Source organism: Xenopus tropicalis, chromosome 1 (genome assembly GCF_000004195.4).
Source record: "Xenopus tropicalis strain Nigerian chromosome 1, UCB_Xtro_10.0, whole genome shotgun sequence".
Lineage (NCBI taxonomy): Eukaryota > Metazoa > Chordata > Amphibia > Anura > Pipidae > Xenopus > Xenopus tropicalis.
In genome coordinates, this window is record NC_030677.2 from 161303912 (window position 1) to 161326602 (window position 22691).

The 22691-nt window shown below is 38.6% G+C and overlaps 1 protein-coding gene across 15 annotated transcripts in view; it reads left to right on the plus strand.

Moving 5' to 3' along the window:
- Positions 1-22691, plus strand: part of pitpnm2 (phosphatidylinositol transfer protein membrane associated 2) — a 155210-nt gene that overhangs the window by 101603 nt on the left and 30916 nt on the right. For 9 of the 15 annotated variants that reach the window (XM_031896469.1, XM_031896451.1, XM_031896458.1 and 6 more), the window contains 5 exons: positions 6728-7057; positions 10944-11039; positions 12267-12371; positions 14646-14713; positions 19284-19376. In XM_031896469.1, coding sequence (XP_031752329.1) covers positions 6728-7057; positions 10944-11039; positions 12267-12371; positions 14646-14713; positions 19284-19376 — 692 coding nt within the window. 15 annotated transcript variants of the gene reach the window in all.

The window sequence follows — 22691 nt, forward strand, 5'->3', positions numbered from 1 at the left end:
AAAGGGGGATCTGCATTTATTTATATTTGTCTGTATAATGTACCTTTCATTTTTTATCTACATTAGGGGAAATTACACTTTTGTGGAAAATGTGGTTCTGCATCAACAGCACAGCCACATGTCAGATATGTTTTCCTAAAAGTCTCATTTTATTTGAGATTAACAATGTCTAAGATGACCAAATTATGCCCTCAAGCTATTATTGACTGTGATGCCCAACTGAGCACTGTCAGGGGATTCCTGGAATTGTAGTCCAACACCCACTGCAGGCTTTAGATTTCAGGGAATGAATAGAAAGTTCAGGGCTGAAGCTGAGGGGACAATAAAATGCTTAGGCAAGAGTGATTCACTACAGCACTGAACTAGGACAAAGTGCTTTTCCCCTGTACTGGAGTTGGAGAGGCATATTGCAATGCTGGAACTATAAGTAGTATAGTATTTTGCAATCCTGAAGCCCAGGAGACAATTGCAGTATTAGGGCAGGTGTAAGGAATTAATTTCAGTGCTGGAGATGAGTAGAGAGTAGTTCAGTGTTGACTGGGGGACACTGTGAAGCAGGTTGTTTAGTTATAGTGCACTGTGGACACTGTATGAGCAGTGAGATAGACATTTCTGTTTTGAGCATCATTGCTTTAAACTGGCAGAGCTGATTCTGGTACATGAGAGTGTTCCAGGCAGAGATGGTGGAGCTTGGGAGGGATCTTGGTAGAACTGGTACTGGGGCATGAGCAGTTTTGGCTTAGATAGTGCTGGGAAGTAAGGGGTTAATGGTTGTTTTTTTTTTTTTTGGAAAGTAAGGAAAATGACAACACTAGTGCAATTGTGTACAGGTACATAGCTGAGCTGGTTCCGGGAAGTTAAGGTTCATAAAAGATCAGGTGTTAGAGACTTAAAGGGGGTGTTCACCTTCAATGTCCAAATTTTATTAAACCACTAACAATGCACTCCGCATGTTAGAAAATCCTTTTTTCCCATAAAAAAAATTACAACAGCTGCTTTTTATACATGTTAAATCAGTCCTTCCATCTCTCTGATCAGTTTTCTGAAGGGATGGGAGTGGCCTATTTTGAACCTGACAAACTGAGAACTTCCTATATGCTTACATCATTACTTCCAGGCTTTGCCCTTACTTTTTTCCTATTGTACCAGTTCATTGGTTGCTTGTGCACTATAACCACTTGCATAAATTGAAAGGTCACTGGTTAATTTCTCCCTTGCAATGACATAGGCAAACAGAATCAGCAAATCACAAATTTAACGTAATGTTATGTGAGATTTGCAGCACTCTCTCACAGGCACAGGAAGCAGTGTCAGACTGACAGGAGACACAGCCAATAGGAGTTAAGTCTGATGCCAGTACTATGTGTGTAATCATATAAGGAAAAAGCAACTGTAGTGTTTATAGGGGTCTTTATAGGGGTCAATGGACCCCCCCCCTTCCCACATACACGGGCAGATAAGCTGCTGAATCAATCTGAAGGACAAGAAACCTAACCATGTATGGTCACCTTAAGGGTTCAAGGCTGCATTAGGAAGAGGGGAAAGATGATCTATGGCATTGGTAACATAATATTGTAAAGTGCAGATTGAGAGTGCCTTAAATGCCAAATAAAAAAGGCATTTTTGCTTTTGTACATAGCTACGGAGAGAAAACAGAACATCACAGAGCTGTCAACACATACTTTTTGTTTTGTTTTCATTTTCAATTCATACTTTGTGTTTCAGCCATTCATAAAAGCAATAAATATTTGCAGAACTGTGCACGCAGATATTTTTGTTGTGCTTTTATGTTGCCAGCCAGATCTTTGTCATGCTGCCGACGTCCTTATCAGCTAAAGGTTTAGTGGCACAAAGAACAAGCATGGCAGCATTTCCCTCTGTAAGGTTATTTTATTGTGTTCAAATCATGCGGGAGCAAATCCCTCAGAATGCTTGCTGATTATAACGAGATGAAATCAGCATTAGCAGACAGGACCTCCTGAGTGAGGTGGGAGCTTGAGAGTAGAATCTTCAGATGAGCTCCTTGACTACTTGCTGTTTTTTGGATATGTAACACTGAGTATTAATAAAGAATGTTATGAACCAAATGAACCATGTCTATGTCCAGACATTAGTAACTAGAAAATACACCTGTCTAGTGTGAATTAATGTGAATGCATTTACTTAGGGAGAGAATGCAGACAGAGAGCCTTCTCTTGGTATATTAGAATCAGAACTACTGTATATATTGTGGCTGTTTATGGGTCAGTCGGCTTTTGGATGTGTAATAGATATATTCTCTATCCATGGTTCTGAATATAACAAATGCAAGCTGATAGATTTCATTTTGTTATTGGGATAGCGCCCTAGTCCGTCCATGGACTTACATAGTTACATAGGGTTGAAAAAAGACCAGTGTCCATCAAGTTCAACCCATCCAAGTAAACCCAGCACACTTAACCCACACCTACCAATCTATACACTCACATACATACACTATATATACAACCACTAGTACTAACTGTAGATATTAGTATCACAATAGCCTTGGATATTCTGATTGATCAAGAACTCATCCAGGCCCCTCTTAAAGGCATTAACAGAATCTGCCATTACCACATCACTAGGAAGGGCATTCCATAACCTCACTGCCCTCACCGTGAAAAACCACCTACGCTGCTTCAAATGGAAGCTCCTTTCCTCTAATCTAAAGGGGTGACCTCTGGTGCGCTGATTGTTTTTATGGGAAAAAAGAACATCCCCCAACTGCCTATAATCCCCTCTAATGTACTTGTACAGAGTAATCATGTCCCCTCGCAAGCGCCTCTTTTCCAGAGAGAACAACCCCAACCTCGACAGTCTCACCTCATAGTTTAAATCTTCCATCCCCTTAACCAGTTTAGTTGCACGTCTCTGCACTTTCTCCAGCTCATTAATATCCTTCTTAAGGACTGGAGCCCAAAACTGCACTGCATACTCAAGGTGAGGCCTTACCAGGGACCTATAAAGGGGCAAAATTATGTTCTCATCCCTTGAGTCAATGCCCTTTTTTATACAAGACAGCACTTTATTTGCTTTAGTAGCCACAGAATGACACTGCCTGGCATTAGACAACTTGTTATCAACAAAAACCCCTAGATCCTTCTGCATTAAGGAAACCCCCAACACACTACCATTCAGTAGATAGTTTGCGTTTATATTATTTCTACCAAAGTGCATAACTTTGCACTTATCAACATTGAACCTCATTTTCCAGTTTGCTGCCCAGTTATCTAATTTTGTCAAATCGCTCTGCAAAGCGGCAGCATCCTGCATGGAACTTATAGTTTTGCACAATTTAGTGTCATCAGCAAAAATAGAAACAGTACTGTCTATGCCCACCTCCAGGTCATTAATAAACAAGTTAAAAAGCAAAGGCCCAAGGACTGACCCCTGCGGTACTCCACTAACCACACTGGCCCAATTAGAAAATGTTCCATTTACAACCACTCTTTGTACTCTATCCTTCAGCCAGTTCTCTATCCAATTACAAATATTATGTTCTAGGCCAATATTCCTTAATTTGATAATTAACCTTCTGTGAGGTACTGTATCAAACGCTTTAGCAAAGTCCAAGTAGATGACATCAACTGCCATTCCAGCATCAAGGTTCCTGCTAAATTAGGCGACTAAATTAGTCTGGCAAGATCTGTTACGCATAAAACCATGCTGGCATAAACTTAGTTTATTAAGTTTCATGGACTAAGTTTTATTTACCCCTCCAGGCACGTTGCATCAGTGGGGAAGGTGGTATTTATGATTATCATTATCGCAAACAATGTCATTTATTGAATAATTTATTCAGATTTACCATTTTGCCAAGTATCTTTTTTTTGCAATTTCACTGATGTCACAATTTAGAAGCAAGTTAGAAAATAATGTGCATATTATTTTAGACTTTTTTTTCAGTTTGCCTATAAACAGAACATTTGCAGAAGTTTTAGCAACTCCTGTACATAGGTTAAATGGCTTGCAAATGAAATATATATATTAGCAGATGATACAGTTATTAAACAAATGCTATTAAAAAAGAACTGCAAATTTATAATTAATGTAGTAAATGCCCCAAGGAGCCTAGAAAGGACAGAAAACAGTTTGTCATTTGCACCTCAGCAGCACAGGGGGTTTGTGTGCAAAGTCAATTACAAAGTGCCACAAAGAGTATAGTGTTTTATACAGAAGGCTACAGATACAGTACATTTCTTAAAAAGCTGAGAGTGCTAAAAATTGATGACAAACTGGAAACAGATCCTCAGAAGAGCTGTGTGTCTTAAAGGAATATTGACATCCCTAAATAAATGGAAACATTGGATTCCTCATCCCTTCTTTGGGTAGTTAAAAACTACATTTGCATCTATTTTTGTTCACATTGGCGATGATGGCCTGCAGCTTTCTCTTTATTAACCAGGCTGTCTGTCAGAAGGGTAAGGCTTTTTCTCATGTGCATTGCCTGTGAAAGAATTGTTTCAGTCAGAGCTGTGCATTGTCTGCAGGCAGTACACAAGGTGAAGCCCTGTCCTTGACATAAAAACCCCTCCACAGAATGAGAAACAGAGCCATGGGATACAGCTATTGGGGTGAGCATTGCTGACTTTCACATTGCCAAATGATGTGTGATAAACAGCAACATGGGGGACCACAGGCAGCATATTTCCCATTCTATAGTCAGGAATTGACTAGTCATAGAGATTAGAACTCATCAGTTTCCATGGCCTGATTTTAATAAATCAGTGAGTGAGTTGTTGCTAATAAAACTTTGTACTAGTAACAAGTAGTAGTCATGATTTCAGCAGCTTAGCCCACAGTCCCAGATTCTTATTGAAAAGTCCGTAATTTCCTTTGATCTCCTGCACTGAACACCAAAAAAGATACAAAGTTTCTAAAACTTAATGAGATAAGTAGGCTTTTGGCAGAGAGCCTACAATACTGAACACCTGCACTTAGATACACCTGTAACTAATAAGATAAACAGGTCTCTTAGGGGATCTGAGACTTCCAATTTCACCTTCATTAGCAAAACTGTAATATCACACAAAACAAGACCCCAAAAAAAGACAAAAACTCCAGAAATGTGTTCAAACTTTACATAACCTGCCATATTTTGTAAAAAAAAAAATGGGGTCAGAAACATTTTTGCCCCTCTTCACATAACATTTATTTTTGTCCTTCTTTGCATTTTTCAAATGCTGAGAGGTATGGTAAAATGTAATTTTCAGATGCAAATCATCAAGTTTAAAATACACAATGCAGTGTTCCAGCATAATTCCAGCATAATTGTGGATACATGTTTGTTTGCACCCACTGCACCTTGCAATGCATTAATATGAACATACATTTTGTTAAACTGATGCAATGGGTACATTTCCCCCATTTTTTGTGTTAGACACTGGCTTCTTAAACTCCAAACCAAAGATTTGCACCTATGCATATGGGTGGGTGAATATGAGATACAGCTGGAATTTAAACAATGCTTTTAAAAACATAATAATACATTTTGATATTTTTTCTGTAGCACAAAATTTGTTGTTGCACAAACTGTCATTTATTATTAAAAGTACTTTTGTGTTCCACATAATTTCACTGAGCACTTGTTTGTTTAAAATATATTTTGCAACTGTGCCTATTAACAAAGGGGAACCCGTGAAGGTGGCCTTGGCTCAGGGTTCCAGCATCCACTTGCCTTTATTGCTGCAGTGAACTTCTGCCTAAAGAATGGGCACAGAGGTCATTTTGACACCAAATGCTGTGACACCAATCTGCAGAATTTGTCCTACTAAATTGAAAGTGCACGCTCTAGTCTGTTCAATTGTGCATCACCCCTTTGAGCCCGCAATTAACCTGGAGTAATGGGGAAAATGCTATTGGTGAGTAAAAACATGCTGATGGCATCTGAAACTGCACACTTTGCGGAAAGTAAATTATTTCAGAATTTATGTTGGCATAAAGTAGCTTAGTTACTGCTCTCCATCCTTTATCACCTGATGATACTGTAGCAGTGCTGTTGCAATCTGTAGGTAAATCTACCTTCATATGCAAGGTTCCTATTTTTATGCTCCTTTAAACTTTGGTCCAAAAGCCTATTTCACAGTTGCTATGGTAACCTGAAAAATCAGAGGACTGTGTGGATTCTTATTTCAGAAACAGCATAACATGGATTAGGGTCCTGGAAAATCTTATTTTTGTATCCTGAAGGGACCATTACCTGCTGCAGCTTAACAATGTTTTTTTTCTTTTTTTTTTTCCTGTTGTAGCAAATAACAGCACAGGGCACAACTTAAAATATTGGGGTCCCAGTGAGCTTTTATTTATATAAATCCTTGTTGGGACATCTTAATCTCGGCCACTAAATTATGCACAGTCATTAAGCTGCTAAAGCCTCGTTTGCTTTACTATGGCCACTGCCTTTGGGTCCATACATTAAAACTGCTTTTCTTAGATAATGACTGCTGGGAGCTTTGTTTACTGATTGTGCCTTTACCTGCAGTCAGTACAACCAGTCATTACTGTAATGATTGTATGCTTGAGAAACCAAATCACTATCACACTCATTAAATGCTTTTAATCCTAATGAGTTTCCTTCTTTCATGCAATACAGTAATATATACAGTACATCTTGCTATACTGACATGTTGCTTGTTACAATAGTGTCTGCGCCTTATAGTCATTAACATTGTATTTATTTACTTTAATATTTACTTGGTTTTGCCAGGTCTGAGGAAAGTAATGGTTAGGGCTCACAGGCAAGCATGGTGTTGGCAAGATGAATGGTATGGCCTTACCATAGAGGATATCCGACAACTGGAAAAGGAAACACAGCTGATGCTTGCCCAGAAAATGGCCCAATTTAGCCTCAATGAGAACGAGGCAGAGCAGCACGGAGCCAAAGAATCTCCTTGTGAGAAAGACACAGAATCCAAGGCCATCATCTCTATTGAAACCACTGAAGAATCAGCAGGCATGACAGAATCACTGTCAGGAAGGGGCCTTACTAAGCAGTGGTCTACTTCTTCCAGGTCATCCAGATCTTCAAAAAGAGGAGGTAGGAGCAAAAGAACAATTACTATGAGCTCCTGATTCTATTCTTCAGGCAATCTTGAGTGAAGCATTTATGATTTAAGGTAAAAATTAACAAATACAGTTGTGTACATTCTTTCCGCTTCTAGGAAGAACACATGTATACCTGAATATTTCCCTTATTCACAGGAAAGGAATGCTTTTAACTCTGGTATATAGAGGAGTTTGTGTATGGTATAAGAATAATTTTACAGGGCAGGATGTTCATTTTAAAGTCCGTTTCTATCTTTGTGCAGCACAGAGAATTACAAAAGTGTAGACATCTAATGTCAGGCAGTGGCATGTCTATAAACTGCTATACACAGTCATAAAATCAACCGTAAAAAATATCAAATAAATCCTCTCACTTACATCTATGTAGATAAGCCGCTAAACAGACACAATTATAGACCCTTGGAATAACTCTTGCACACATTCCAGTTGCAGCACACAGATTTGGGTTACATAAAAAGGTGCCTTTCTGTTTAGCCATTAAAAGCAAATGCCTTTACCACACGTGCTTGAACAGTCAAGGACTTTAAAGGAATACTGTCATGGAAAAATGCATCAGTTAATAGAGCTTCTCCAGCAGAATCCTGCATTTAAAAGCACAAACAGATTTGTATATTTCATTTTGAAATTTCACATGAGGCTAGCAAGATAGCAGCTTCCTGACACCTGTTTTGTTAAAAGTGGTAGATTTCAAAATAGTACTCAAAAGTAAAAAATCCAAGTCTAACTCATGACTCCTCCAGTTACATGGGAGTAGGAGAAACAATAGCTTATCATATTATAGCTTATATTATAGCTTATCTATATTATATATATATATTATAATTAGTTCTAATGTGTAGCACTGGCAATGTCTGAAAGCTCAGAAGGCTGCAGCAGAGATAGGGAAACATCATATTTCAACATACAGGTAAGTCTAAAAACATTATATGCACTGCAGAATGTCAGCAAACATGTGACCACTCTGCAGGCCACTACAGTACAAGTTGAGCCAGAGGTTTTATTTGTCAACTTCATAATGAGTGATGCATTATGAACCAAAGCATAAGTTTCACTACATGCGGGCAGCTTGCATCTAATTTAAGCAGTTGTTTTTTGTGTTGTTGTTAAATATATACACGACAGTGATGTATTTTCTTTTGCTTTACTTCAAGGAAACTGATCCCAATTCTATAATAATAGGTTTTTCATACATATGTATTATACACACCAGCTGGGCTTCACTTTGATTTAAAGGAACCCCAAAGACTGGTTTCCATTCTACACTAAGGAGCTGTAGCATATTGGCCAACCATATAGGTTTAGTGTAGATTGTACTTGTAGCAAGCTAAAATCTAACTTCATATGACACACTGTATTTACCTCCTAGATCAGTGCTATCTATTTTATTACATGTAGTGGGCCAATTATATTTCAAACAGTATATTGGAGGGCCATAAAGAGCTTTTGGAGGGCCACGGGCCCCTGGGCCTCCAGTTGGGCAGCCCTGTCCTAGATTATCCGTAAACAATTAAATGCAACACAAAAGATCTTAGTAGAACTAATTCCTTTGTGTATGTTGCTTTGCATACCCTCATTTCACAATTCAATACAGCAAACCATGCCCTGAACTGTACAGCCTGTATTTCAAAGGTGGATTATGATTCAGACTTGATATGCGTGAGTGGAAAAGTAGAGCACTTGATCCCTGCTGCCTATTTCCACAGAATAAACACAGAGGGTTGAATGCAATTAAAGTTGTTAATGGAAAAATATGCCCAGTGCAAAAAAAAACCAAATTCCTTTGTGTCAACAATTTTTCTCGGCAAAATTTAAGATTTCATTGCGAACCTAGAATGTATTTATTGACCCCATCTTAGATGGCAAATTGGATAGTTTTTTACTGAAAACATATTTATTCTTCAAAAAATGCTGCACCTTTGTGTAAAGCAGAACCCTAAAAATGAATATGGCTTGAAATGCCGTAGTTTATACAGTGGTGCTTCTGGGACTGCTGCCCCTGATGCAGAAGCCCCACTGATACCCCCAGGTTACTGGCAGCAGAATAGAGCATATGCAGTGAATCAGCAGAAAACAGGTCAGGGAGGCTACTGGGGGAAACTTTGAAGGCGCAGATCTTCCATGCTAAAGGGCTGTGGTTAAGTACAACATTTCTGCCCTAATCTTTAGTTAAGCTTGCAATGAAATTTCATAATGTAATATCTAATTAAGCTTATTACATTGTAAAAATTAAATTATTATTTATGAATATTCATTTTACTTTTACATTTATTACATTTCCCCCTGTGGCCGATTGGCAGTGAAGGAACCAGACAGCAGTTTTACTGAGGAGCTCCTCTCACAGGCAGCCTATTCAGTGGAGGCAGACCCTTTTACAACACAGCAGCTAGGTTAACTGGACACCAATGCATCTGCTTGCCTGACAGCAAAATCCCTCACTCTGCCACACCCAACAGAACGTGGAAATTTAGTGTATATATTGTATGTAGATAGCATTGACTTCATATTAGCAACCTCTTTGCTTTTAGACAGCTAGCAGTTTGCACCTATTCATTTCTTCAGAAGAATGAGCAAATACATGTGATGAAACATGTTGCTATGGAAAAGGGAGGACACACGTAGCTCTAGGGTTGACATATTATATTTTTAAGCTTTAGTTTTCATTGATACATTTTAAGTCAGTGCTAGCCAAATGCAATTGGCCAAAAAAGCCAAAAACATGACATGGGCAAGTAAGTAAGTAAAGTCAGAAGCCACTGTAATGCCCGTCCATGGTTAAATCCCTTTTAATGGAACATGAAAGTTCAGTTGTTGAAATGAAATGTGACAGCTACTGAATACAAGGAATATAATATAACTGCTTAACATCCAATATGTATTTGTATGATTATATGTGTTAGAACTGAGAGCAGTATTTTATTTCCATTACATAAAGAAGAAGAATACAATTATGTACAGTGTGAGAGTTTTGTGTACACTGTGTATGCATTTGGAATTTTACAAGCAATTTAGAAATGTTATAGACCTTGTATTAATTCCTTTGTCTCTGCTTTTAAAAGTATTTCTTTAACCGTGTTGAACTGGGTCTAAATCCCGTCAGAGAACCTGACACCCTGGACCCTGGATTGTTCCAAACAGTATACTGCGTGTTTTTAGGCCCATTGTGAAAAATTATTTTACCTAGTCATCACCAAATGCAAGTTAATTATTACAAAAATAAAGCAAATCTGTAAAATAAATTAAAAATTCCTTCTTCAAATAGAAACCTATTAGAAATGGCAATTCATTATTTCTGATATTTCATGTATTATTTTTGTCTTGCCCCTCCTCCCCCATATATTTTTTTTGTCTTACACAAAAACACACCCCCGTGATTCCAAGCGCATCATGGGTCACCTGCATGTTTTTTGCTGGTCTCGGCTTCCTGTCTACCTATGGGTTTGTTGTCATTATTGCACCTCTGGAAATGTTTATATATAGCTATGTTTTCTGATATTGATAATTTGGGCCATTTTATGCGCATTAAATATCACAATGCATTGTATCACATGGACCCCTGTGCATTTGTTACATGAGCTGTGTCTGTGGTATTATATTTATTAGAGCTACTTTGTGTATCTGGAGATACATATGTGAATATATGTGTAGTCACAGTCATAATGTTAAGCATCACAGCAGGTAATTTTCCACTGGGAAGAATAGGAAGTGTTATGCAGTGAGAGCATGTGCAAAGAATTCACACGATGTACTTAGTGTCCAAATACAAAAAATAACCAACTCACTGCATATATTTGCAAGATAATGTTTTCCTATCAAAACCCATCCTGTTGACAATCCTCTCTCATTTCTGTTACTTGCAGCTAGCCCATCTCGCCACAGCATATCAGAGTGGAGGATGCAGAGCATCGCCAGAGACTCGGATGAAAGTTCAGATGATGAATTTTTTGATGCTTATGGTAAGTGTGGCAGATTTTCTGACAGTTGGTACAGTAATGACATCCTATCTATGGGGGAAATCACACAACATAGCACACCTGATGTTTTTCTGTCTGTCTGCTAACTTCACACTCTGTTCAGTTTTTGATGTGAGACATAAATGTGATCTTTGATCTATAGACAGCAGTCTGCTACAATCATTTTTTTGTTCCCTTGCTGTTTTGCTGCCACCACTGCTGTATACCAGGTGTCTAAAAAGGTTTTTCTTTCTGTAAGTAATACTTTCAACTATGTTCCACATTGGTTATATGAAATGACTTCAGACACACCCTGTCACGGCTAACTGGTGCTGTAGTACTGGGAGAGAATGGCACCCTCAATAATGTCAATGTACAAACAGAACCAGTGCTTCCGTGTGCTGGTGCTATTTGTGCATGAACTATGTTCCACATGCCATCTGAGGTTTCATGTACTATGTTTGAATGCAAATAATTAAGTTACAAGTGAACTGTATACTTGCTAGTCTTTAATAAGCAGTGGGTTAAGGGTGACAGATTCACCTGACGTGGCCCTAGCTTGCTTGGGTGAGATGCAGGCAACAATTTAGCTCAGTTATTGTAGCATTCAGGCAGCTGGGAGCCATTAGACCAGGGATCCCCAACCTTTTATACCAGTGAGCCCCATTTAAATGGAAAAAGTGTTGTGGAGTAACAAAAGCATGAAAAAGGTTCCTGGGGGTACCAATAAGAGCTATAATTGGCTACTTAATAGCCCCTTTGTTGACTGGCAGCCTACAGAAGGCTCTGTTTGTCGGTACACCTGGTTTTTATGCAACCAAAACTTGACTCTTTAGCAGAAATTCAAAAATAAGCACCTGCATTGAGGCCACTGGGAGCAACATCCAATGGGTTGGTGAGCAACAATGTTATTCATGTGCCACTGGTTGGGGATCACTGCATAAGGCAGTATCTGCAGGTAAGGACCCATGATGTGATAACTGACTGGTTTTGCCAAAGGAAACAAGCTACTTCTGAACTATTCAGAAGAAAACTTGTGTTATGCCTATATTATCTAAAACCTTGGATTGTTTCCAGCAATAGAGATGATTGCCTTAGGTTTTACTATGCACTTGCAAGTGTCACATTTAACACTAGATGGCCTGGCTGCAGCACTTTTGTACCCACTCCCCACCATAACAGAAGAACTCTTTATCATTAAATCACGACAACTACTTTTATTGTCTTTAGAAGATTTGTCAGACAATGAGGAAGTGTTGCCCAAAGAAATCACAAAATGGAGCTCTAATGACCTGATGGACAAGATAGAAACAGCTGAGAATGACGAACTACAAGGTAATCACACTTTCTTCTGTTTATCTCCATGTTTCATTATCTGTCCATCATCTGGGGGATTGTGCTACTGTTTGCCTAAAGAACAGAGAGGATTATTCACATATGTAGGATAAAACAGGAGATCAGGACAGAGTTCACATAAAAGGCACCTTACTTCTATATTGCATACAAAAAAAAATGTCATGATTCATAATATGTCCAGTGGTGTTGTTCTAACTCTTTTTACCCAAACATAGGCACAAACTTTTGGGGTAAAACGGAAAACAGTGAAATGGTTTAAACCCCTTGGGACAAAATATTTATTAAGGGTTAAAAAGTCTACTTACTATTCTTGCCCATAGCTAGAAATTATAACTAGTAATTTTTGTATAAATGTTAGTATACTTTCCACAAGACCACTTATGCTAATGAGCCCTTTTTGTCACACTCATTGAATTCTTTGCTTAAGCATTACTGTCACGATCACGCCACTCTCAGACGCACATGACACCGGGACGGGGAAACATGGGGCTACACTCAGGTTAGACTAATGTCAGACACCCTCAAACACACCACCGCCCCAAATATCTATTCGCTGCTACCATCTATCCTTAACAGGTGATGGAAACCTAATCTGAACCTATAACAGGTTTTATTTCCTAATACACAAATGTATCACACACTCTCTCTCACTGCAATTAGGGTTAGCGTCTACTAATTCAACAAGCACTCTAGCAGCCAAAGGGTTAAATTACAGTCAAACACACTCTCCTGCTAGCAGTCAACTAGTTAATTATCATATACACAGACAACTTTCCCGCTACACACAGACAAGAAGTTAACACATTTAGGCCCAAGCATTTATACAAGCTACGTGAGTTTGTTGTTAGAGCCAAAGGACAAAACTTATTAAATTTTATATTTAATATTACAAGAGAAACAGTGCATATAGAAAGATACTACAAAAAGAGACATACACATTACATTGCAAACAGTAAATAAAATAAAAGGGAATAAAACACAGAGAAATCCTATGTACGTTACCAAGTTAGGAATTTCCTTTGTGTCCTCCTGAGGCAAGAGTTGGAAATCTAGGCACACACCTCCAATAGAATTGGCACCTCAGGTATGAGCTCTTAGTCATTGGGCCTTTTGCCCTTTTATCCCCTGCTGAGAACCTTCCTAATTACCGTATGCATGAGGGGGGAGTGCCTAAGAACTTATCACTTATGACTCCCTGTAGAGGGCTGCAATTCTCAGGCCAGTTTCTTGTCATATAATTTGGCACTTGCCAGTATCCAATATTATTATTAAAATATGGGCTAGCTTTAATCCATATGTGGGCGATCAGAATGATACCAAACATGAGGGTGTCTCATGTTTCAGTCCCCCCGAAACTATCCCTCCAAACTGGTGGGTATAGGCTGTCCCTGTTTGGTATCATTGGGAAGCATGTGACCTCCTCATAACCAATATGTGATTTATGAGGATATGAACCCTAAAGCAAAGGAGATATGGATCCCTTTTTATAATCCATATTTTCTCATAGCTGTCCCCCCTGCAGTTCTTAGGTCCACAATTCCCTTTCTTGAGCAACAGATCAAAGAGACCAATTGCCCCAGCTTCCCTGCCCAAATGATCTGGCTCCGAATTGTCTTCTAACCCAGATAAGTGTATCACTTTCCCACAGTCCCTTGGTGCATGTTTAATTAAGGGTCTCTCTATGGACCCAAGGCCAAATGTTGCCAGGTTTAACCCTGGACATGCCAGAGAAATACTGCTCTGTCATGACAACTACATTTTTATAAACTAAGTTGGCCATAAAAGGGCTAGTAATCTCAAGCAAGTCAGTAACTTGCTGAAATAAAAGATCATCAACGTGTGTGCTTACCAGTATTTGTGCTGATCAAACTATTGTGCCATTGCACTAATTTTGTTTTCCTAAAAAAAACAACTCACCTCAATGATGAGGTGGTGTCACCTTAGCCAGGATACAATGTTTCATTTGTGGCCAAATTGTTCAGTATCTCAGTGTTTAGACTGTCTCAGTGTTTAGACTGTCAGTCATGCCAAAGTCATAATCTGTGGCCAGTTTTAAACCATTCTATATATACCTTTGCCTTAATGTTAGCTCTGTGCTGCATGCTGCAGTGTGACTAATGTAACTTCAGGGATATCAGAATTAAAGGTGTAATGTTTTGTCAACTTTTCCTTCTTGGATATTGCTTTCAGTGCTTTGACTATTTATAAACAAATTACCTATTGATTTCCGGTGTTGACTTTTCCTCATTTTAGACGATTCATACCACGAACCTGCAGAATACACAGTCAGTTCGAGTGTGGAGGGATTAAGTATAATGGAGGTAGGTGTGTCACAAGATTGTCCAAGCAGCTGAAAGTTGTTGACCAAAAAATATTAAGGGGTACGTAAATCAATAAAAATATATTTTGCCTAAGCAACATTTCAGTATACAGTACATTAACTACATCTGTCTGTACCTTAGTGTTGTGTGCCCTGCTAGTTCCAACTTTTGGAAGAAGCCAAATGATTAGCAGAGCAGGTGCAAACTATGTGGATCATTCTCTTCCTCAGCCTGCATTTTGTATGTAGGCAGAGGATAGCAGATCTACTCTTTTGTGTACCCCATGAAAGGATTTTGGCATGAAAATGCAAATTTGTGTAGCTCCACACAAGCTGAAACCATGCCTGTTAATGGGGCTAGATGAAAGAGCAGATGGCAGCAGATCCGTTTCCTCTACCTGCGTAGAAACAAAAGATGAGAAAAGCAGATGATCCACTCAGTGTGCCCCTGCCCTTAATCTAGGGAATGTTTGTAATTAATGTATTTTGGAAAGTTGCTTTGAACACCATTTTCTTTATTTTGGGGAAAAAATACTCCAATATGAAACAGTCATTTTTTATTAAAAAATATATATGCCGCTTTTTTCTTATTAAAAAGGTTAGCTATTTTAAATTGCAGAATGTACATCTTTCTGCAGTTTTTAGTAAGGGTAAAGGTTAAAGTGCGGTTGGCAATCACAGATGCTGGGAGTAGGTCAAGAGCAGCTGCAGGGCCACATACATGTTGGACATTACTTAAATAATAAAGAAAACATAACATTAATGATAAGTGATTTGTACATTTTTGTCCAAGGGGCATCCTGTGACAGAGCTGGACACATAAGCAAAACAGTACCGTGTGTGTGTGTGTGAGTCTTCTACATCACTATTCTAGAGACTTTACAAGCACAGTAAGCTCTTGGAAAGTGAGGGCTGCAAAAGAAAACTGCTTCCTCTGGTTGTTACATAACAGTAAATACAGTTTCAAAGTTCTGAAATAAATACTGTGATTATACAATTTACTAGTAGAGTTACAGCAACTTTGATAATTTGGAAATGATTTCCTTCTATCATGTTCTATATTATATTTGGAAAGTCTGTGCTAATTAGTCCTGTGAATGCTGGGGGTTGAACCGCACCTGCCAGACAGTGGAAGAGTCTGTTACATCCAGATATGGCCAGTTCACATGCATTCAGATAGCTCAAAAAAAAATGTGGACTGTGCTCATTCACCACACCGGATATCTTCTTTAAAATCTCACTTTATTTAGGATAAAACATAGGATCATGTCACAAAAGCAGTGCAAAAATGTCTGATGTATTGCAGGTAACTTGTTTATTTACCACACTGGATATCTTATATAAAATCTCACTTTATTTAGAATAAAACATCGGATCATGTCACAAAAGCAGTGCAAAAATGTATGTATTTCAAGGTAACTTGCCAATTCCTCACAAGAGCAAGATGCCATGAAACATCTCAGACTACTGATGCCGGGGCAGAAGCATGTGCATCAGTGTTTTCTTCCCCAGTGTACATACAGTACTCCAGTCTCCAGCTGGCAAAACACCTTGTATGACATGGCCATTAGTGATATCATCCCACACTTTATTCTGAATAAAATTAGTTTTTAAGGAAGATATCCAGTGTGGTGAATGGGTGCTGCCCATCTCTACATTCTCATATTCAAAGTTAGAGTCAGTTAAACCAAGGAGTGTTAAGCAATTTAAATGCCATTAGGGAGATACCAACAAGATACAGCAGTCCAGTGTATTCCAAGCACTTATGTTTTTTGTAAATATAGGATCTATGGTTCTATTGAAACCTGAATGGCAGCCTCCAGGGCTGTATAGCAGCTCATTTTTATTAACTATGTTAGAGCTTTACACCATTTGTACTAATGTAATGTTGCAGTACATTATATTCAAATACATACATGCTTTTTTTATTTTTGGTGTTACTGGTCCTTTAAGCTCAAATTCTTTGTACAAGTGATTCCTGTTGTGGCAGCCCTGCAATGGCAAAATTCTCAGCTGTTTGTTCTGCCTACTGTATTTTAGACTCTACTTCGAGATTTGATCATTTTAATTGTTGACTGCCTGAAATGGTAAATATAGTAATATTTATTGTATTTTTTGCTGTTACACAGAATCATGGAATCTTTTATCCAGAATGCACAAGACCAGGGCTTCCAGATAATGAGTTTTTGCGTAATCTGGATCTCCATACTTGCATGGGAGATGGCCATCCTGCAATTCAGAGCTTTCTGGATAATGGGTTTCTAGATAACGGATCCTATATCTGTAACAGCATTATGCAATGTGCATAGTAATTTCTTAAATGCAGGTCTCGGGATTCAGAACAATACATTGTTGTTGTGAGTTGTAGCTAAAGAAGTACACGCTGTGCACATTCCAGCTAGGTGCTATCACACTCTGTAAGTGCACATTGTGCTGCTGGCATCCATCTGCAGAACTTCTTCCAGAAAACAAAATACACTGAGTGGGTGGCAGAATTTCAGCTGCTGACCAATAAGTCAACTAGAAAACCTCAAATACAAATAAATCATTTTATTACAGCAGCAGAGTGCAATTTGACATTTGCACAATGGAGAGACAATTGTAATGCATCTTAGGAACAGCAGAAACATTGCATTTATAAAAAACAAACTTATGAACAATGTCCAGACCCTGAAATGTCAGATTTATTACAAATGATATCTTTGCCTCCACATTTTAATCTAGTAACTCCTTCCCTGTCTTAAAAAAGATATTTGCTTCAAAATAGCTTTTGGCTGCCTGCTCTAAACACATTTTACAATTCTTGTCTTAAATATGATGCATGATAGAGTTTAATGGAAACTAAATAATGATTGCAATAAGTATTCACCTTTGTTTTATTTATCTGGCTAAAATTCACTAGGTTTAGCCATTTAACCATTTAATGGCTGCTGTGTAAGACTATATAAGTACAGCAGCCCTTTGCCAACAGGAATATCCAGTTCTACTGATGCCCTCAGGGCCGATCTTATAAACTGCAGGACCATTTTGGCAGGCCTCCCGTACACAAGGTGTTGCCAGCTGGCATAGGATTCCAGGGCTGTGTGGGTAAATAGTCCCTGTGTCTAGCTCTGTGACTGATGGTGTAACCCTGCCTTTTCACCTCTCTATCTCTTGTTCAATTGGCCCTAACATTTCATGGCACAATGTAGCCCCCATGCACTGGGCACTGACATACCAAGCATACTATATACAGTGTGAGAGAGTGATTATTGGCCCCTCAAACACACTATACACAGTGAAAGACAGCATGTACCCTAGGGTAGCATTATATATAATATCATAGAACACATTGCAGTATTATTGGGTACACATTATTGGGGGCGGGCTTTATCTGCTTATTCCCCCCTGGTGCGGGCCCAATATGTCCACCTGGCCTATTGGGCCCCGCTGCCCAGGCTGGCTGCCGTGTACCTCAGATTTTTTTGAAGTTAGGTCTCCTGCCAATACTAGGTGTGTCAGTGGTTCTTCTAAAGCTGCATTGAACTGGCTATACTGCTGGGCCACCTTGCAGCAACAGGGTCTATAATTTCCTTATGGTTATTTCGGAAAAGCAAAACGTGACAGATTCGCTCATCACTAGTTTTGAGCAGAAGTGAAGTATGTTCTTAGAAGGGAGGCAATGGAGCAATAGCTTTCAGTTCATCAGATGCGTTGCTTTTTATATAAGGTGAGAGAATTCATTTCTTTCTCTAATTTAGTGCAGAACTGTCTATTTGAATGCCAAGCTCAGTTCTGCAAGATGCTTGCTGTGACATATGGAGTTCAGTTCCAGGTTATATGGGAAATACAGAATTTTACTGAAGAAATCAGTTGTTGAAAATATACTTTTAGTACACTGTAAAGTGTCCATGTGGGACTCCTGCTAACAAAACAGTCACAACAAAGGGGAAAGGGGAGGGGAATTGTATTCTGGGAATATAATTGTCTTCCTCGATAAGGCTAATAACAACATGTTTTTGTGATTAACTGCCTGCATAGGATAACCAAGTGGTTTCCATTAAAGTTCATAGGCAGTGGCAAGGGCAGATTCTCCACCACCTGACATCACCCCCCCCCCCCTTTTTCCATAGTTCTGAAGTGTATCTAAAGCAATAAGCCCTTGCAGCAATCCCATTTGCTAAAAATGTTAGCAGAGCTGCATGCCCACTCATGACAGGGATGTTGGGTATAAAGGAAAATTAAACTTGGATTTGTTTTTGATATTTAATTCACCCATCAGTCTTAGAGTTTTATGACCACACAGGGGCACCATCTAGCTGCAGTCCTACAGAGTTTAGCTGAGTTATTTAAGGAGGTTTTTACTGTGGGTCTTTCCACCTTATGTAAACTATTTCAAGGGACTCTTGGCTGGCAGTAAGTAGCACAGAGTACTTCACTAGAGCTTGAGTCCAAGATTTAGTAGCACGATGCGTATTAAAGAATGTACTCTGTACCATATTGTGTGCCCTTGTACCTACATCCCTAGTGTATAGTTCTCTTTGTTTCCAAATAGAATGGAGATCGAGTACTGTTTGTGCTTTTCTGTGCAGACACACACTACAGTAATCCACGCACAAGTCATTCCCAGAATACCTGCTGTTACCCTCACAAATGTCATTACAAGTCCCACAGATCTGGCAGCAGTAAGTATAGCAGGACATGAACACTATAGATCTCCTTGGAATGCTTTGAATTTGCAGAACGTAAAACATGTACTATTGTGGCACAAGCCAGAAGGAATGTGCATGCATCAGAAACATATAGCTGGACACTTTAACCTCTGCCATTTGTACATTGCATGCTTTGGTGTGCCTGCGCTCTACTGAGTGGAACATGTTACATACTAATGTTGCTAAAAAGGTATCCTTCTTTTCATAGAATGTTTGCCTCAAAAATACAGTGCCTTTCTTAGTTTCATACAGGAGCTAAATTTCTATTCCCAAATACAGTATGTGATATATAGGTTTGATAAACTGCATATGCAGTAGGTGTTTTAATTAAAAATGTAAACAAAATTTCTGGGTTTGGCAAGCTTGGGTTTTTGCAAGCTTTCTGAAGTTTGGATCACCTTACTGTACCTTAAAGGGGTGGTTCACCTTTTAAGTTAAATTTTAGTATGTTGTAGAATGGTCAATTCTTAGCAACTTTTCAATTGGTCTTCATTATTTACATTGTATGGTTTTTTAATTACTTGCCTTCTTTTTCTGACCCTTTGCAGTCTTCAAATGGAGCTCACTGGCCCCAGCAGCCAAAAAACTATTACTCTGTGAGGGTTTTATGGTGACTTATTTTTCTATTCAGGTCCTTTCCTATTCATATACCAGTCTCTCATTCAAACCACTCCCTGGTTACTAAGATTATTTGGATCCTAGTAACCAGATAACTGAAATTCTAAACTGGAGAGCTGCTGAACACAAAGTGAAATAACAAAAAAAAAAAAACTACAAATAATAAGAAATCAGTACCAATTGAAAATTGTCTAAAAATATTACTCTCTTCATCATACTAAAAGTTAATTTAAAGGTGAACAGCCCCTTTAAGTATACTTCAAATCAATTAGTTAATAAATAAACCCAGTAGCTTTGTTTTGCCACCTTATTAGGATCAAATACAATGTACTGTTTTATTATTACAGAGAAAAGGGAAATCACTTTTAAGAATTTGAATTCTTTGCTTAAAATGGACTCTCTGGGAGCTGGCCTTCCTGCAGTTTGGCGGTTCGGACAAGAGATCACATTCCTGTATCAGCAAATGAAGAAAGATAAAACTTTCTTAAATAAGAAGAAAAAGTTATTTCACTGGGGTAGGGGGATGCCAACTGTTATTTAGCTGATACCCTGGGGTAGTTCTAAGCTAGCACCACAGAGCAATCTTCTTGCTTCTCTTTTCTCCTTGGCCAAGACAACCACTCTGTGGCGCTCGCTCAAAAGAACCCCGGACAGGTACAGTTTTTGGCAGGAGCACCGGCCCAATGTATCAGGTATCAGACACAGGGTATCAGGTTCCTAACATTTTGCACATCCCAGTGATTTCACTTTCCTTCCTTCTCCTTTCAAATGATGTAGATCCTCGATTTTAATTCAGCATAGATTGATCTTATATTCCAAATATTTGAATACCAAAACAAAATTGTCTGTCTCTATTTGCAGTTTTTATTTCTTTTCATTTATCTTTGTATTGGTCATTTTGTTTGAAGTCACACATTAGTAAAAATATCTGTATGTGAAATCAATAAAACTCAAATGATCAGATTTGTACGGTAACTATGAAACTGCACTGAAATTTCTGATCCATTTTCATAGTCAGTAGATATGTGTTTTTTTCTATTTTTAAAACAAACATTGAAGTGGCTTTGGTATGATTTAGGTTTTTGTGGAAGGATTAGTTCCTGGTGAATGTGATGATTATTTCCAAAAATTATGATTCCTTAGAAATACCAATAGGAAATGGACAAAGACTAAAATTAGGTACATGGGAAGATAAAGTTGACTGCAATGGCAATTCTTTGTGGTGTGTGTGTGTGGGAATAAGTTTGGCCTGTTGATCACTGAGTGCATATAATTTTCTGCCTCCCATCCATAATCTGGTTCTTTGAATATCCATCCGTATTCTAGCTCTAGGCCTGGGCTGGGAAATTGTTGACACACTAACATATGCATAGTAAAACTGTCACGAGACAGTTTGTGCCAAACAGGCAGATAAGTGCATGTGCCCCAGGCTTGATAGACACATTTCACTGTGAATAACTTTCCATAACACAATGGTGTATGATCTGTTTAGATTAAGTGTTAACTAACTTGACTTGTGATCCTTTAGGCTTTACATTCTGTTGTGAGGATAATGCACCCAACCCAGTCATGGGCTATGGGTGGTGGTGCTCCAGTGGTAGAGCACAGAGCCCTCACAGCATGCGTCACAGACACAAATAAGTGCCCCGGTTTCACTCTTCCATCTGCTAGATTGGTGTGTCTGTGCATGCCCGGGTATAAATAAAGGTTGTTAACATTCTCACAGAAAAAAACATTGTCAATCAGTAGCTTGTTATGTTGCTGGTGATAATATTGCTTACCACCAAAAGGGCCCGTAATATCCACACTGCTCTTTAAAAGTATGTTATGCATGTGGTCGGTTTAAATCATTCTGTATACTTCAGCAGTCTAAACATTACATTGAACCATCCTGACGGATGGTGTTGAGTTGGGGCTTGAAGGTTTGCAAAAGTGAGTTGTCCCGTGAATGACTGCTTGTGATTCAAAAGCTTAAAAAGCATTCTCCTTTAACTTATTGCGGTGACAGTAGCATGATGTAATGTTCAGTGTCTGAGCACTGGTTGTTTTGCCACAACACACATTCCGCATGAGCATAAAAGCCAAATACATTTAAGGGGATAATATTGCTCAGTTTACAACTCTGAATTGTGCAAAGTGTTATAGTGAGTCTGTCAGAATTCGGCCCATTATTGTTAATAACTGCTGCAAATATAAGACTATCCACCAAACGATAATAGGCCGCATGCCTAATCAGGATTCCAGCATGTGGAAGAAAATTGGCTAGCAAGAAATCCAAGACCATAGTGACAGACATTAAGATGTGTAAATGCTCAAACCCCTGCAAGTGGCATATGTCTCCCTATTAAAAGGTTTTAATTGGCATATATGTTATTGTCTGAAACTTGTTTACATTCCAGGCACAGGATATCTGAACTCAACATGGCCATAAATGGTCATAGATCTTACTAACTATTCATTATGGGTCTATAAAGTATGGACCCTCTGCATCAAGGTCTGGCCCTTTAAGTCATGTCACTTTAAAGCACTTGGAAACTGACAGGAACAACTTTTTGTTAACAGTTGATACATTTTAAAAAAAAAGATTTGCAAATTTGAATGTGCAAATTTGGGTTTAAATTCAGATATGGTATGTAGCCAAATCTTTTGTGTAGGATTCAGTGCATCCCT